The sequence below is a fragment of the Phyllobates terribilis genome, unplaced genomic scaffold (assembly GCF_046119375.1).
Source record: "Phyllobates terribilis strain yellow unplaced genomic scaffold, ASM4611937v1 Scaffold_1__5_contigs__length_1240528914, whole genome shotgun sequence".
NCBI classification, from domain to species: domain Eukaryota; kingdom Metazoa; phylum Chordata; class Amphibia; order Anura; family Dendrobatidae; genus Phyllobates; species Phyllobates terribilis.
Window position 1 is genome coordinate 1,150,183,708 of NW_027362761.1, and position 16,520 is coordinate 1,150,200,227.

A 16,520-nucleotide genomic window follows, 5' to 3' on the forward strand; every position below is an offset into this window, starting at 1 on the left:
CTGTTCCCAAAGGTGGACAACCCTTTTAAATAATATTGCTATATTGTAGTTCCCTGCGGAGAAAAAAAAGTGAAGGGTGCGGCGCTTAAAAGTTTTCCCACCCAAACTATTAATATGTGCGTGTAGCTCTTTTAAAGACAAGTCCAGCAATACCTTTACATAGCCAGTCTGTTCCTCCGTTACTGAGAAATCAGCGTTTAAATCAATATGCAAATGAGGCTGAAGAGCTATGGTAGATCTGAAGCCTCTGTCACTCCAGCTCTATTCCTCGGCCAGTACTTCCACCTCCTGCTTGACTGACTGTTATATCTATACATGTTATTATATATTTTATTATTTTTATTATTGTTGTTATTATTATTATTAGATACATATTTTAATATATAAATACATTTGTTTTTTTCTATATATTTTTTTTTCATTTTTCTTTTTTTTTTAATTAGCCAGCTCTGCCTTTTTTTATCTAGTAGCCCAGCAAGCGGCTCACAAGCAACAACAAATGGCTTCATTAAACTTGCTATAATTTTGTTACAGATTTTATAGACACGCTGACTCCTTCTCCCACTCCTTTTTCTATGACTTCTCCTCTTAGATTTTGCATTGAATCCAATGCCATCCTCGACTTATGGCAGATAAAGTATTGGCTGTATCATTTAGAATACCATTGTCGTTAATGTCCTGCGTGAAATCTACTCATGAGGTTTTATAGCAATAAGTGGTTATAGACTGATGATTTTTGTATACAGACACATGTACTTTGACTTTTCTGTAGTTGGATTGAGTTCCTCTTATTTTACTGAACAGGTTTTTTTTTTTTTTTTTAGGCAAATAGAAGGGAAAGTGGTTGAAATTTCCAGACTTCAAGAAATATTCACGGAGAAGGTTCTTCAGCAGGTAAAATAGGAAATTGAATACTTCCTTGGTTGAACATCCAGGAAAACTCTTCCCATTGCTTCTATATAAGATCAGTGGAGATGCGTGTGAACATATCAATGTACAGCAGCAGTAAGAAAAAAATGCCAACTACTTAACAAGTGTCTGTTGCCTTTGCTATGACCATGACCTGTGGTCACCATGACCTGTGGTCACCATGATCTGTGGTCTCCATGACCTGTGGTCACCATGATCTGTGGTCACCATGATCTGTGGTCACCATGATCTGTGGTCACCATGATCTGTGGTCACCATGACCTGTGGTCTCCATGACCTGTGGTCACCATGATCTGTGGTCACCATGATCTGTGGTCACCATGATCTGTGGTCACCATGATCTGTGGTCTCCATGACCTGTGGTCACCATGACCATGAATGAAATTGTGAGACTTTTCTTAAGTATACATCATTAGCAGGTCAGATGATTTCCCTCAGTATTACAGGAGCACATCACTCATTTTACCACAGTGAGCTCAAAATCATGAGATTATCTTCTTTGCGAGATGCCATATGTGAAAGGGATCTGATTCTATACAGCATATGAACGGCAAAGTGGAGAAGGATTTGGCCTTTGTTGGCATTTTGTCGACTCGCTAGTCCATAGAATATGGTGGGAGAATTGATTTTACCTATTTTCTCATAAATTCTCTAAAAGTGAATCATCTATGCGGTGAATTAATTCATCATTGAGTAAATCGGCAAAATGCAAGTCAGACAAACCTTTGCCTTGCCTCCATCCAGGAGCTTGAACTTTGATACTGAATATTGTTATCTAGCAGCCATGTAGTAAGAGGTTCCTGTGTATTCTGCAGCCAAGATGAAGTAGCTACTTATAATGGGTTCAACTGCAGAATAGTTGTCTGTAAAGGGTTAATATGTGACTTACAATACACCGTACACATCCACAACACACTGGCGGTAGCACCATTTTGTCAGTTTCTGTTTCTAGCCTTCTCCTGATACTCCTTAATATACAGGAATCCATCTTACATCTCACAACTACATTCAGTACTAAGACAGCAGCACAGATCTCCCCTGTGTTTTCTTGCTGCACATACCACCTTCTTCCCCAATGCAGTGGTGTCTCACACAGGACAGGAAAGATTTCAGACAACTTCAGTCTTTCTGTTAAATTAGGATCTTTAGATTTCTAATTGTACATAGTACTGTGTACAAGTCTTAGGCAAGTGTGGAACAAATGCTAAAAAGTAAGAATACTGTAAAAAAAATAAGTGTTAAAAGATTATTTTTAACAACAAAATGCAAAGCGAATGAAGAAAGAAAAATCTTCATCACAGCAATATTTGGGGTGACCAGCCTTTACCTTCAAAACAGCATAAATTCTTCTACGTACACTTGCACAAAGTTTTTGAATGCGCGCGGCAGGGAGTTTGTTCCAAACATCTTGGAGAACTAACCACAGATCTTCTGTGGATGTCACTTGTGAAGATGCTTTTTTATGGTGACAACAAGCCAAATTGGTAACATTCGTGGATTATTGGCAGAATTAAAGGATTTTCACTATATAAATAACATGATGTCACTTGACAGTCTGGTTACTATGGAATGTAACATGATAGCTACAACCGTTTTTATGGGGTTTGTCAGGCAGCGTGTCCCCAGCAGCCTTTCCGCCTCAAATCTTCAACTCAAGGGCAACTTGGAAAAAGCACAGTCTTAGCATTTCTATGGCTACAATTAACTCTGTCTCTCATTACCAAATTAGTCAGAAAATACCACGACTAGGAGCCTCGTATATGATAGACCTCAGTCTTGTATGGCAGCTTGATGAGAAAATGGTTAAAACTAAAATAGTTGGCCATCTGGCCTATTACTGTTCTGCTAATTACTGCATCAAGTCGTCTCTTTTCTCAGCTGGAGGTACCTAGTTATCAGCCTTTTAATGCTAGAAGCGCATCCTATCTGTACTAGTTCTAAATTAATTCCTCATTGCTGCGAAGTGTGGCACAAGCAGATTGAGCGTGTAACGTAATGTTCAGCATTGCAGTTAATGAAGCTGCCGCATTATCGGAGAGCGGACGGGCTTCTCCAGGCACATCATCCCCACAGACATGAGATGTCCTGTGTCTTTATGGCATTATATGCAGGCACTGTTGGCATAATTTGTTATAGAGCATTTCCCCTTGATATGAGACACAAAATCAAAAGAAAGATAGAAAATAAGTCACCTCCTCAAAGGGCACACAAGACACAGCTCGCCATGCTATTCTGTGTGAATTGTGAAAATGCCCAAAACTTATTGTTACACTGATTTATTCTCATCTGTACTACTGTAACATAGTACTAATCAATCTCTCTCCTCTCTTATTTTTTTCCAAATGCAGTAGGCAGGCTCAGATTTCTGTCCAGCTGATACACCGATGCCTCCACCCTGTGCCAGTAATTGCACTAGTTTACCAAATGCTCTAAAGTACAATGTAAACTTATCACACTCGCCCACAGTGGTGTACCACCCTAAATCTCCTCTTTTTACATCAAATGATCTAACCCGACCACCTTTCATAATCCTTAGCTTTTTTTCCCATGCTGCACAATATCTTTGGAATGCTCTACCTCAGAAAAACAGCTTTGAGTGCCCCCCCCCCCCCCCACCAAAAAAAAAAATATTTTTTTTTTTAGTGAAGCGAATTAGCTTTTTCTAGATGAAGGTACCTTACCCTATTTAGTATAAAGGATGAATGGATGAATGGACCATGGTACACATCAAGCTCTTTTTACCTTAGTGCCATCCCCTCATAGATTTGTAAACTGTACCTAGCAGGGCTCTCCCTTTTTTGACATTGTTAATTAGATTATTTTTTTATTTCTGATCTTGTTTGCATATGTTGAAAATGCTGCTACCGTATAAATAAAGATGATTGAGGATGATGGATGGGTGGGTTGTTGAAGGGATGATGATTCATTGTTAAATTGATTCAAAGATTGATGGATGGAAGGAATGAAGGGTGATAATGATTAATGGATTGATTCGTGGAAGGAAGGGATGATAGGGATGATGGATGCATAGGAGGATGGAAGGACAGATGGGTGGGTGATGATGGAAGGAAGGGTGATGATTGATGGATGACAGGAAGGGTGATGGTGATTGATGAATGGATGGGTGATGATTTGATTCATGGATAGATGAATGGATGAGTGAGTGATGATGGATGGGGATGAATGATGGATAGGTGATTGATGGGTGGCAGAAAGGGTGATGATGATTGAATTGATTGGTGGATGGATGGGTGATTGATGGAAGGATGGATAGGTGGTGAAGTTTGATGGATGGAAGAATTGCTGAGTGGGTGATGATGGAAGGATGAATGGGGATGATTGGATGCATAGAAGGATGGAAGAATAGATGGGTGGTTGGTAAACGATGGAAATGAGGGTGATGATTGATGGATGTTAGGAAGGTTGATGATTTGTGGAAGGATGGATTGATAGGTGATTAAGTTTGATGGATGAGTGATGGATGGATGGAAGAATTGATGAGTGAGTGATGGATGGAAGGATGAATGGGAATGATTGATGGATGCATAGAAGGATAGATGGGTGGGTGATAATGTTGGAAGGATGGGTGATGATGGATGGCAGGAAGGGTGTTGATTGATTGATTGATAGATTGGTGGATGGATGGGTGATAATGATTTATGGATGGATGGATAGATAGATAGATGATGAAGTTTGGATGAGTGATGGATGGAAGAATGGATGAATGGGTGATGATGGATGATTGGATTGATTGATTGGATGGATTTCTTGATTGATTAATTATTAAATCAGAAGAATTTTTAGCTCTTAAGTAAATCTTATGACTACCACAGCCTGAGTTGTCGGAGAAAGATGAGATGTAAATTTTGTAAATCTCTTTATCCGTTCCTTCAGGGCAATGCAGATCCAGCAGTGAACTAAAGAGCTGTCAGACTTGTTGCTAGGAATCATTTCCCAAGCAACCGTAGCCTTTTATTTGAGCTTATCAGCAGATCCTCCATAGTAGCCAGCCCGCGTCCTGTTGGCACTGATGAGCTGTCCTTGCACCACGTCTTCCCCTGATCTCCCCACCGTAGCTGCAGTGTTCAGGTGGAGAATCTCTGTAGGCAACGTGCTAACCACATGGTCCAGGAGTAAGAGGTCAGGATGTGATCTGCTCATCATGACTACTGCTAGTAATACTTGAGTCAGATCTCTGGACATCTCAGGGGTTAATAGTTACTTCTCTTCTTCTCATCCGGCAGGAAACAGATATTGACAACATCCATCAGCTTGTGGTGGGCGCCACGGAAAATATCAAGGAAGGAAACGAAGACATACGAGAGGTAATATTCTCGGGCCAAAAGTCATCCTCCGAGCTGTAATTATGTTTGTGTCTGGAAGTGGCGGGGGGAGGGGAAGATGACGAGTGTGTTTGATGTGTTGCCGTCTCCCACTTGTCACACGGCAGCTCGGAGTAATAAACCATTAATCCTCTATTCACACATTTCTCAGTAGTCATCGCGAACGGTGTTTCTTTCTCAGAACTGCATTATGTACAAACTAGTGTTCGCTGTGTGTATGCGTGTAGGACGCACGCTTCCGAGAACATAAATTATTCTACACGTTACACAACATGCTACACTGGCTCCAGCACTGATTGCCGGCACCTACACGAACACCGCCATGATGAGCAATGGCCTTGACGATTCCCCATAGATTGATGATATCAAACTTCTGAAAAGTTCATTATTATAGGATGGGATTCTTCTGTCTTGTTAATTCTTATTTTCATATAACAAGGAAAAAAAAATCAATGTTTCCGAAAATTGTGTAACCTCCCTTGTGATATCGGCACAGCTCCTAAACCTTTGAAGGTGTTCTGTGATATCTGGGACAATATCTGTGATATCCGGTACGAAAACTTTCACAGCAGATCCTTTATAGAGGTTCTGTGGGAATAGAAAAAAAAAATAACTAAAGGAAATGTCATTCTAATTCCTTAGACTTTTTATTAGCAAATCACAATCGTTTAGGAAAACAATCGCTATAGAATTAAAATAACCTTGTTATTCTGACAGAAACCTGTCCTTGAATGTTAGGACAGATGCCTGTGAGCATGTGCAGTGGGAGCTCCACTGCTGTGACCTGCAGAAAAACTATATCATGTACTGTCCGTCAGAAAGACTGAGTGGACAAAAGTGTGGGAGGCTTCTTTTTACCTCAGCATCCTTGGTATCTCCAGTATTAGCTCAGATAGACAAGGGTGGTTAGCAGTGTGAGCAGTCTCTTCTTACCTTTGAACCCCTGGTATCTCAAGTATTAGATAAGATAGGGTGGACAGCAGTGTGAGCAGCCTCTTCTTTCTTCACCACTCCTGGTATCTGCAGTATTGGATCAAGTACAACAGTGTGAGCTGCCTCTTCTTACCTCGGCATCTCTGGTATCTACAGTATTTGATCAGATAGACATGGTGAACAGCAGTGTGAGCAGCCTCTTCTTACCTCAGCACCCCTGGTATCTCCAGTATTAGATCAGATAGACATGGTGCACAGCAGTGTGAGTAGCCTCTTCTTACCTCAGCACTCCTGGTAACTCCAGTATTAGGTCAGATAGACATGGTGCACAGCAGTGTGAGCAGCCTCTTCTTACCTCAGCATCCCTGGTGTCTCCAGTATTAGATCAGATGGACAAAGTGTACAACAGTGTGAGCATCCTCTTTTTACCTCACCACCCCTGGTATGGCCAGTGTCAGATCAGATAGAAAATGCGGACTGCAGTGTGAGCAGCCTCTTCTTACATCAGCACCCCTGGAATCTCCAGTATTAGATCAGATAGACATGGTGAATAGCAGTGTGAGCAGCCTCTTCTTACATCAGCACTTCTGGTATCTCCAGAATTAGATCAGATAGATATGGTGAATAGCAGTGTGAGCAGCCTCTTCTTACATCAGCACTTCTGGTATCTCCAGAATTAGATCAGATAGATATGGTGAATAGCAGTGTGAGCAGCCTCTTCTTACATCAGCACTTCTGGTATCTCCAGAATTAGATCAGATAGATATGGTGAATAGCAGTGTGAGCAGCCTCTTCTTACATCAGCACTTCTGGTATCTCCAGAATTAGATCAGATAGATATGGTGAATAGCAGTGTGAGCAGCCTCTTCTTACATCAGCACTTCTGGTATCTCCAGAATTAGATCAGATAGATATGGTGAATAGCAGTGTGAGCAGCCTTTTCTTACATCAGCACTCCTGGTATCTCCAGAATTAGATCAGATAAACAGGGTGGACAGCAGCGTGAGCAGCCTCTTTCTACCTAGGCATCTCTGGTATCTAGGTATGTGCTTTGTGTCAAAGTAATGTCCACATGAATGTCAGGATATCGTGTTTGCCAACAGAACATTGCCTGGCAGTGGCCACAGTCAGGATAAATGCCTAGCCACCCATCCATTATACCAAAAAAGTAGATACCTTTCTGATCACTGGTGGTCTGACCACTGGGACTTTTGAATGGGTATATATGGCACTGTTGGAAATAGCTGAGCGCTGTTGTAACCTTGAATGTATTGCACAAGTGAGCATGCTATAGTAAACTTGTCCAGGTGCATTACTACACTGGTGAATATTCTTGTGGATGTAACGGTCAAGTGCGTGGGAAAGTCTCATGTTTTATGCTAGACCACCCGACTGTCTGCACTCTGATAGCAGCAGGCGTTCAGTGTAATATAGACTAGTGACTGTTTGTGTCAGTATGGTCTGATCTGCCCTGACATTTCCCCACTGGGGACCTTCTTCCTTCTCCTTTTACTCCCATCTTGTATATCTGCCAGTCTGCGTATAATGGCAGTTTAGTCATTACTCATGGTTTCCGAGTTCTCCTTGAGGTCACGCCCGGCTCTTCTCGGTGGATTTTCCTGGATAGGCGACACATGCCACCCCTGCAGAGTTTAAATTAGGTTAAAAGTACCTTATCACTTTCTTGTGAGACTGAAATAAATCCTCTGCAATTAATTAGTGGGATTTCAATCACGCTTTTCCTGAAAGCATCTACTGAATTAATAGAAGAGCAGTGAACGGAGGGTGCGAATTTGATGGATGAGTCGACTGTGAAGATGACAGCTGTCTGCAGCCATCAGGGCTGTGAAGATACGGCAGCACGCTACAAATCTCTAGGGCGAGAAACCGGCTCCGTCACTGTCATGGGCTGTTCACTTCATTGCCACTCAGAGAGGAGAGGCCTAACTCTACGCACCTCAGCAAGAGGGACCACCTGACTACAAGACCAGACCGCAAAAATAATGCCATTATTCTAAGCTGGAAATTCTTTTGTAAGGAAAAATGTTTTCTGGTATATTGTGTATATATAAATATATAGTTTTTGCAAAAGCATGTCCTTTTATAGGGGTGTTCTAAAGTTTTAAAATTATTCTGTATGGAGGACTATGTGGGGCCCATTATTCTGTATGGAGGACTATGTGGGGCCCATTATTCTGTATGGAGGACTATGTGGGGCCCATTATTCTGTATGGAGGACTATGTGGGGCCCATTATTCTGTAAGGAGGACTATGTGGTGCCCATTATTCTGTATGGAGGACTATGTGGAGCCATTATTCTGTATGGAGGACTATGTGGGGCCCATTATTCTGTATGGAGGACTATGTGGGGCCCATTATTCTGTATGGAGGACTATGTGGGGCCCATTATTCTGTAAGGAGGACTATGTGGTGCCCATTATTCTGTATGGAGGACTATGTGGAGCCATTATTCTGTATGGAGGACTATGTGGGGCCCATTATTCTGTATGGAGGACTATGTGGAGCCCATTATTCTGTATGGAGGACTATGTGGAGCCCATTATTCTGTATGGAGGACAATGTGGGGCCCATTATTCTGTATGGAGGACTATGTGGGGCCATTATTCTGTATGGAGGATTATGTGGGGCCCATTATTCTGTATGGAGGATTATGTGGGGTCATTATTCTGTATGGAGGACTATGTGGAGCCATTATACTGTATGGAGGACTATGTGGGGCCCATTATTCTGTATGGAGGACTATGTGGGGCCCATTATTCTGTATGGAGGACTATGTGGGGCCCATTATTCTGTATGGAGGACTATGTGGGGTCCATTATTCTGTATGGAGGACTATGTGAGAACCATTATTCTGTATGGAGGACTATGTGGGGCCAATTATTCTGTATGGAGGACTATGTGGGGCCAATTATTCTGTATGGAGGACTATGTGGGGCCCATTATTCTGTAAGGAGGACTATGTGGTGCCCATTATTCTGTATGGAGGACTATGTGGTGCCCATTATTCTGTATGGAGGACTATGTGGTGCCCATTATTCTGTATGGAGGACTATGTGGGGCCCATTATTCTGTATGGAGGACTATGTGGAGCCATTATACTGTATGGAGGACTATGTGGAGCCATTATACTGTATGGAGGACTATGTGGTGCCCATTATTCTGTATGGAGGACTATGTGGAGCCATTATTCTGTATGGAGGACTATGTGGAGCCATTATTCTGTATGGAGGACTATGTGGGGCCCATTATTCTGTATGGAGGACTATGTGGGGCCCATTATTCTGTATGGAGGACTATGTGGGGCCCATTATTCTGTATGGAGGACTATGTGGGGCCCATTATTCTGTAAGGAGGACTATGTGGTGCCCATTATTCTGTATGGAGGACTATGTGGAGCCATTATTCTGTATGGAGGACTATGTGGGGCCCATTATTCTGTATGGAGGACTATGTGGGGCCCATTATTCTGTATGGAGGACTATGTGGGGCCCATTATTCTGTAAGGAGGACTATGTGGTGCCCATTATTCTGTATGGAGGACTATGTGGAGCCATTATTCTGTATGGAGGACTATGTGGGGCCCATTATTCTGTATGGAGGACTATGTGGAGCCCATTATTCTGTATGGAGGACTATGTGGAGCCCATTATTCTGTATGGAGGACAATGTGGGGCCCATTATTCTGTATGGAGGACTATGTGGGGCCATTATTCTGTATGGAGGATTATGTGGGGCCCATTATTCTGTATGGAGGATTATGTGGGGTCATTATTCTGTATGGAGGACTATGTGGAGCCATTATACTGTATGGAGGACTATGTGGGGCCCATTATTCTGTATGGAGGACTATGTGGGGCCCATTATTCTGTATGGAGGACTATGTGGGGCCCATTATTCTGTATGGAGGACTATGTGGGGTCCATTATTCTGTATGGAGGACTATGTGAGAACCATTATTCTGTATGGAGGACTATGTGGGGCCAATTATTCTGTATGGAGGACTATGTGGGGCCAATTATTCTGTATGGAGGACTATGTGGGGCCCATTATTCTGTATGGAGGACTATGTGGGGCCCATTATTCTGTATGGAGGACTATGTGGGGCCCATTATTCTGTATGGAGGACTATGTGGGGCCCATTATTCTGTATGGAGGACTATGTGGGGCCCATTATTCTGTACGGAATGTGCGGATCCGGGAGATATTCCTCAACCATGAATCTGCAAAAATACGGGTGCATGCCCTCATCATCTCTTACCTCGACTACTGCAACCCTCCTGCTCTGTGGCCTCCCTTCCAACACTCTCTGACCCCTCCAATCTATCCTAAACTCTGCTGCCCGACTACTCCACCTGATATTCCCCGGCCTCTCCTCTCTGTCAATCCCTTCACTGGCTCCCCATTGCCTAGAGACTCCAGTTCAAAACCTTAACCACGGCATGCAAAGCCATTCACAGCCTGTCTCCTCCATGCATCTGTGACCTAGTCTCCCGGTACTCACCTGCACGCAACCTCCGATCCTCACAAGATCTCCTTCTCTACTCCCCTCTTATCTCCTCTTCCCACAATCACATACAAGATTTCTCCCGTGCTTCCCCCCTACTCTGGAACTCTCTACCCCAACACATCAGACTCTCACCTACCATGGAAGCCTTCAAAAGAAACCTGAAGACCTACCTCTTCCGACAAGCCTACAACCTGCAGTAACCACCGCTCCACCACATTACTGCATGACCAGCACTACCCTCACCTACTGTATCCTCACCCATCCCTTGTAGATTGTGAGCCCTTGTGGGCAGGGTCCTCGCTCCTCCTGTACCAGTTGCCATCACATTTTGTTCAAGATTATTGTAATTGTTTTTATATGCCCTTTTTTACATGTAAAGCGCCATGGAATAAATGGCGCTAAAATAATAATATAGCCTAGTCATGGCCACTGTTTCCGTCAGGCTTGCTAGCTTGTATTACACTTGACATTCCTCCTCTCTCGCCTGTTGCCTTAATAAGTGCTGTGGCTGCTGTAATCACAGGACTTAATCAACTGGCAACTTCCCTCCGCAGGTTCACAATCAGTTTCTATTGAAAGTTATTTTGGCTACATCTCTATCTACTCTTGCAGCTGACTTTGACATTAAGAGCATAAAGGACAACAGTAATTCAAGTCTTCTTCTCTGACCAAAAATGAAATGAATATCATGAGCACTTTGCAAATAAGTGAGGCTAAAAATGCGCATAAAGCACACAGGCCCCAATTCTTCAAAACTGGTGTTTTCACTCCAGTCTGGATGACGGGGACATACTGGAGTCAGAGGCGACTGATTCTTCACGTGGCGTGTGCCCCTAAATGAATCAGGTTTGTCTGAAAAGTGGCATGGCACCTTGCCAGAAAACTTACTCTAGTCGGGGACTGCAATAAGATTTGTGGCGTATGGTATGCCACAGCTCGTCAGGACTTCGCCACTCTCTGTCCCGCCTTGACTCTGCCCATTTTGGCGGAGCTGGTCAAAATTGTTGTATAAACTCCAAAAGTTGCAAAATTTTTGTAAGACGTTGTGTCGCGCAAACAAATTCTGGCCAGATCTTTGCGTAAAGACTTTAGTGAATCTGTTTCTCATTGTGGGCTAGAAGCTTGAAGTTACTGAAATGCAGAAGAGGTTTCTAAGTATTTCACTGGAGGTACTCGTCCGACGTGGTTATATGTATCTGCTGGTTTATATCGCCTTCTATATCTCATTTTTACACTATTATGTTTCATTTCAGGCCATCAAGAATAATGCCGGCTTCCGGGTATGGATCCTCTTCTTCCTAGTGATGTGTTCATTTTCATTACTGTTCCTGGACTGGTATGATAGTTAGTGACTGGATGGAAACTGTACGGCCGTAACCGAATAATTTCACAATGTATAATCTCTGCGAAAATGCCACATGTGTTATACGTCTCCCTCCTGAACATTCACCTGGATATGTTAATAAATGTCACTTGTGATAATGATGTCGTGGAGGTGTCTACAACTAACTGGAAGATATTTAGCTGTTTGTTTTACCTGCAGAAAGGCCAGACGTGGCCACACTGCTTACACAATGCCTGCTCACAGTAGCATAGCTACCGTGGGGGGGACAGAGGGTGCGGTCACCCTGGGCCTCGCACTCTGTGGGGACCACCCAGAGCTAAAGCTACCCTTAACTATATCGGTGTGCGCGGCACACCGATAGTTATCTGCAGTAGAGCAGGGAGACACGATCTCCCTGCTCTCTGTTCAGTGACCGAAGCTCCGAAGCACTGTGCGGACGTCGGGGGACCTGGCGCGGTGACCTCATCGCACCGTGTCGAGACTCTGATGTCCTCTGCAATGACAGCGAGTTGGTCCACCCAGAGGACACGTCAGAACCTGGATTATGTGAGTATATGATTTTTTTTATTTCAGTTAAAACGTGTGGTGTGACTGTAGGGGCCCTCATACGTTGTAGGGGCTTCTGTGGGGGGCCCTGAAAGGCTATGTGCCCACGATGCAGAAATGCTGCATATTTTTTCCTCATCTCCCTCGCAGCAAAAACGCATGCGGATTGTACATGCGTTTTTCCTGTCAGGTAGAAGCGTTTGTGAAGCGTTCTTCACATGCATTTCTGTATGCGGGTTATCAAGCGCTTTCCAAGCGATTTTAGCATCACTTGGAAAACCGGCATGGATTTATATAGTGTGACCAAGTTAATAGTTGAAAAAAAGAATAAAAATGGTAAAAAATAAAAACATACTCACCTACTGATGTCCCCCGGTCTTTTCTCCGCTGCATCCGGTCTCTTGTACGGCTCGCGGTGGTGTGAAAGGACCTTTCATGACGTCATTTAGTCATGTGACAGGTCACGTGACCGCCGACTTCAGCGGTCGCGTGACCTGTCACATGACTAAATGACGTCATGGAAGGTCCTTTTACACCATCGCGAGCCGTACAAGAGACCGGACACAGCGGAGAAAAGACCGGGGGACATCGGAAGGTAAGTATAATGTTTATTTTTTATTTTAAATTCTTTTTTCTAACAGGTACCATGGTACCCGGGTCTGGAGGAGAGTCTCCTCTTCTCCAGACCCGGGTACCATCCGCACATTGAATCGCTTAATATCCACATGACTACATGTATACATGCGGATATTATGCGGTTCAAAGCAAGTCAGTGGCAGAAATTACGCTGCGTGTCCGCAAAATTAATGGACATGCTGAGTATTTTTCCGCAATGATAATCCGCAGCGGAAATTTCCTCAGCATGTGCACAGCACATGTGGATCATCATTGGGGACCATGAGGTATGTATTACCAAGCGTTTTTTAAGCGTTTTCCCTGCGGAAATTCCACGGCAAAAAAACGCATAGTGGGCATGCAGCCAAAGTATCGGAGCCATTACACATCCTGGCAACAAATGTGGGGGCCACAGTAAGGTTTGGCGGTTTGGAGCTCACTGTGGGGGCCATTGTACAATTTGAGGCGTACTTCCGGGTGGTCATTGCACAGTTTGGGGGCCATTATATAGTGTGGCAGCTAATGTGGGGGCCATTGTACAGTTTTGGGGCTACTGTGAGGGCTTCTACTGTGGGGGCCATAATACGGTTTGGGATGTACTGTGAGGGTCATTGTACAGTTTGGGGGCTACTGTGGGGGCAATTTTGTATTGTGGGAGCTAATGTGAGGGCCATTATACAGTGTGAGGACTACTTGGTCATTATGCTGTGTTTTGGGGGAGCAGTGAGGACATTATTAAATGTTAAATGGGCTCTCAGAGTACTGTCACTGTCAGAGGCACACACAGGGTCCACATTTTTACCCTAGAAAGTAATAATGCCCAGTTTTCTATGGCACTTGTACAGGGCATTAAAGGGGTGGTCCGAAGGCAAAATAATTTTCCTCCTAAATCCCTATCTATTTACTGACATAATCTAATCTCTTTTCTAATATACTTATATTAAAAATTCCCTACCTTTCCCTAAATACACTATCTAACTGTTTTGGTTTTTTTTCCCTACTTCCTTTCTGATGATGCTTTGTTTGAGAGTCCCAGTGCATCTTGGGATATTCAAATGAAACATCATTCGGGGGGCTAAGACTGTGGTCATTGCTGCAGCGTCTCCCCCCTCCTTGAAACGAAGCTTCATCAGTAACGTTCGCTTCAGGGGCTGAGCTAGTCTCTGTCCCCTGTGCGATGTGCACAATGACAGCGCGCGCTCTGTTGTCTGCTCAGCTCTGTAGTAATAAGACGGCAACAGAGCGATGTCAGAATACCTGGCAAGAGACCAGTGCCGTCCCCCAAAAGTGATGTCACTGGTCTCTGCACGCTGGGTAATTTGACACCGCTCTGGTGCTGGCTAATTACTACTGATCTAAGTTGACAACAGAGCATGCGTTGTGATTGCGCACTGTGCGATCTGCACAAAGACAGGGCAGGTCGAAGCCCAGCCCCTGAAACAAGCATCACTGATGACACTTCATTTCATGGAGGGGGCAGGGGTTGCTGCGGTGACAGCAGCCTCTGCCCCCTGATGGCGCTTTGTTTCAGTATCCCAGCATGCACGGCGATTCTCAAACAAATAGTCATCAGAAAGGAAATGGGGGGGAAAAAATAGAATAGCTGTTAGATTGTGTAGTTATGGACCGGTAAGGAATTTTTAATGCAAGTATATTAGAAAATAGCTTCGATTACGGCACTGAATAGATATGGATTTAGGAGAAAAAATACTTTCGTCTTTGGACCACTCCTTAAATATTTTCTAGGGGACAGTTTTACCATCTAGAGGGCATAAACTAGGCATTTTACTATGTAAAGGGGCTCAGTGGTCGGCATTACTATGTGGGGCAGTAAGAGGATCCCTGTTTTTGTGCGGCACAGCAGCTGCAGTAATAGGGACACATAGGGCAGCAGCGGCTCAGTATTGGGGTATCAGCAGGATGAGGAGTTTGTGGAGGTTGGGAATAGATGGGGACGTGGCAGGAAATGTGAGAAGTAATATGTGTCCGTGTTGTAATCTCTGCAGACGAGATGCTAGAGAAGTTGTCATGACGGTCTGGGCCAGATGGAAAAGATGGGAAAAGTGAAGGACTCCATCAGAAAGAACGTCAGCTGTAAGTCACCATCTATAACTGTACTCTAATCTCTTATGTGTTTTGCAGCACTGGTATCTACCACTATATGGTCACCGTATGGGGGTAACATCGGTGTTAATCTTTGTATAGAGATTTTTCACTATTGCATAGTCATCTGCTGAGGTTCCCCGATACCTACGATTAGGGTGTGGCACCGTAGTTGTAATCAGGGTTACCTGGTTAGGGGCCCACTCAGATGTTTCACCCCCCACCCCTGAGCTGAATTGTAATGTCAGAAGGAGGGCTTTTTTATGGATATAGTGATTTTTTTTTTTTTTAACTATCCATGTATCTACGGGGGACGATAAAACGAGGGCACTTAATGTAACATCTGTATCTTTCATAAAGTAACTTATTTGAAGAGAGGACTATGAAGCACTGAAGGATATGAGCTGATGCTTTCTGGTGGTTCCCTGAGGATATTACGTCTTTTCTTTAAAGCTTAGAATCTCTCAAAATACAAAATCTTTGTTCCTTCTTAGGTGATTTACAAGATGCATCATGTTCCATTACAATAATGCACCAGCCTTTTCCGTCTTATTAATCCAGTTTTTTTGGGGGGGTGGGGGTTTTGGTAAAACTAAATTTAGGCAGAGAGCCTCTTTCATTTTGTCATCAGTATATAGTGTGCACCAGGAAAAAGAATAAGAACCAGGTCCGTATCCATTCGGACCTTAACTAGTGAACTGCATGGCAACCCACTGAGAAAGTTTGGTGACATTTCTTAGAGAATCTAAAGTGAAGATTGTCCTCTAATACCACCACAGTCTGCTTCTTCGAAGAATACAACTTGTGCAGCATATTAGACTACTAAAGTACCGTAAATGTCTAACACCGTTAAATGTGAACGGTTACTTATTCAGTATCTATTTTTTATAAGTATTCTGCAATAAAGAGAGATGTATTGATACGAAACATTGGAACGTGTGTGGTCATTCCCAGTACACAATTGATAGAATTGTGACAAACTTCCAGAATCCACACATTCTGATAATGACATAACATGGAGAGACAGGGTCCTGGGGTCAGAACTTCTCACGTAACCTCATGACTACAACCCACTAGAGCACGGATGTCAAACTCAAACATACAGAGGGTCAAAATGAATAACTTGGACAAAGTTGCAGGCCAACCAGTATACAATATAATGGTCCCCACAAAGTCC

General features: G+C 43.5%; 1 protein-coding gene across 1 annotated transcript in view; it reads left to right on the forward strand.

The window, feature by feature from the left end:
- STX18 (syntaxin 18) overlaps positions 1 to 12,216 on the forward strand; it is a 193,669-nt gene extending 181,453 nt beyond the window's left edge. The window contains exons 9-11 of the mRNA XM_073648398.1: positions 825 to 894; positions 5,175 to 5,255; positions 11,988 to 12,216. Of these exons, the coding sequence (XP_073504499.1) occupies positions 825 to 894; positions 5,175 to 5,255; positions 11,988 to 12,083 (247 nt within the window). The 3' untranslated portion in view covers positions 12,084 to 12,216. The remainder of the gene's footprint in view (positions 1 to 824; positions 895 to 5,174; positions 5,256 to 11,987) is intronic.
- Positions 12,217 to 16,520: the final 4,304 nt, after the last annotated feature.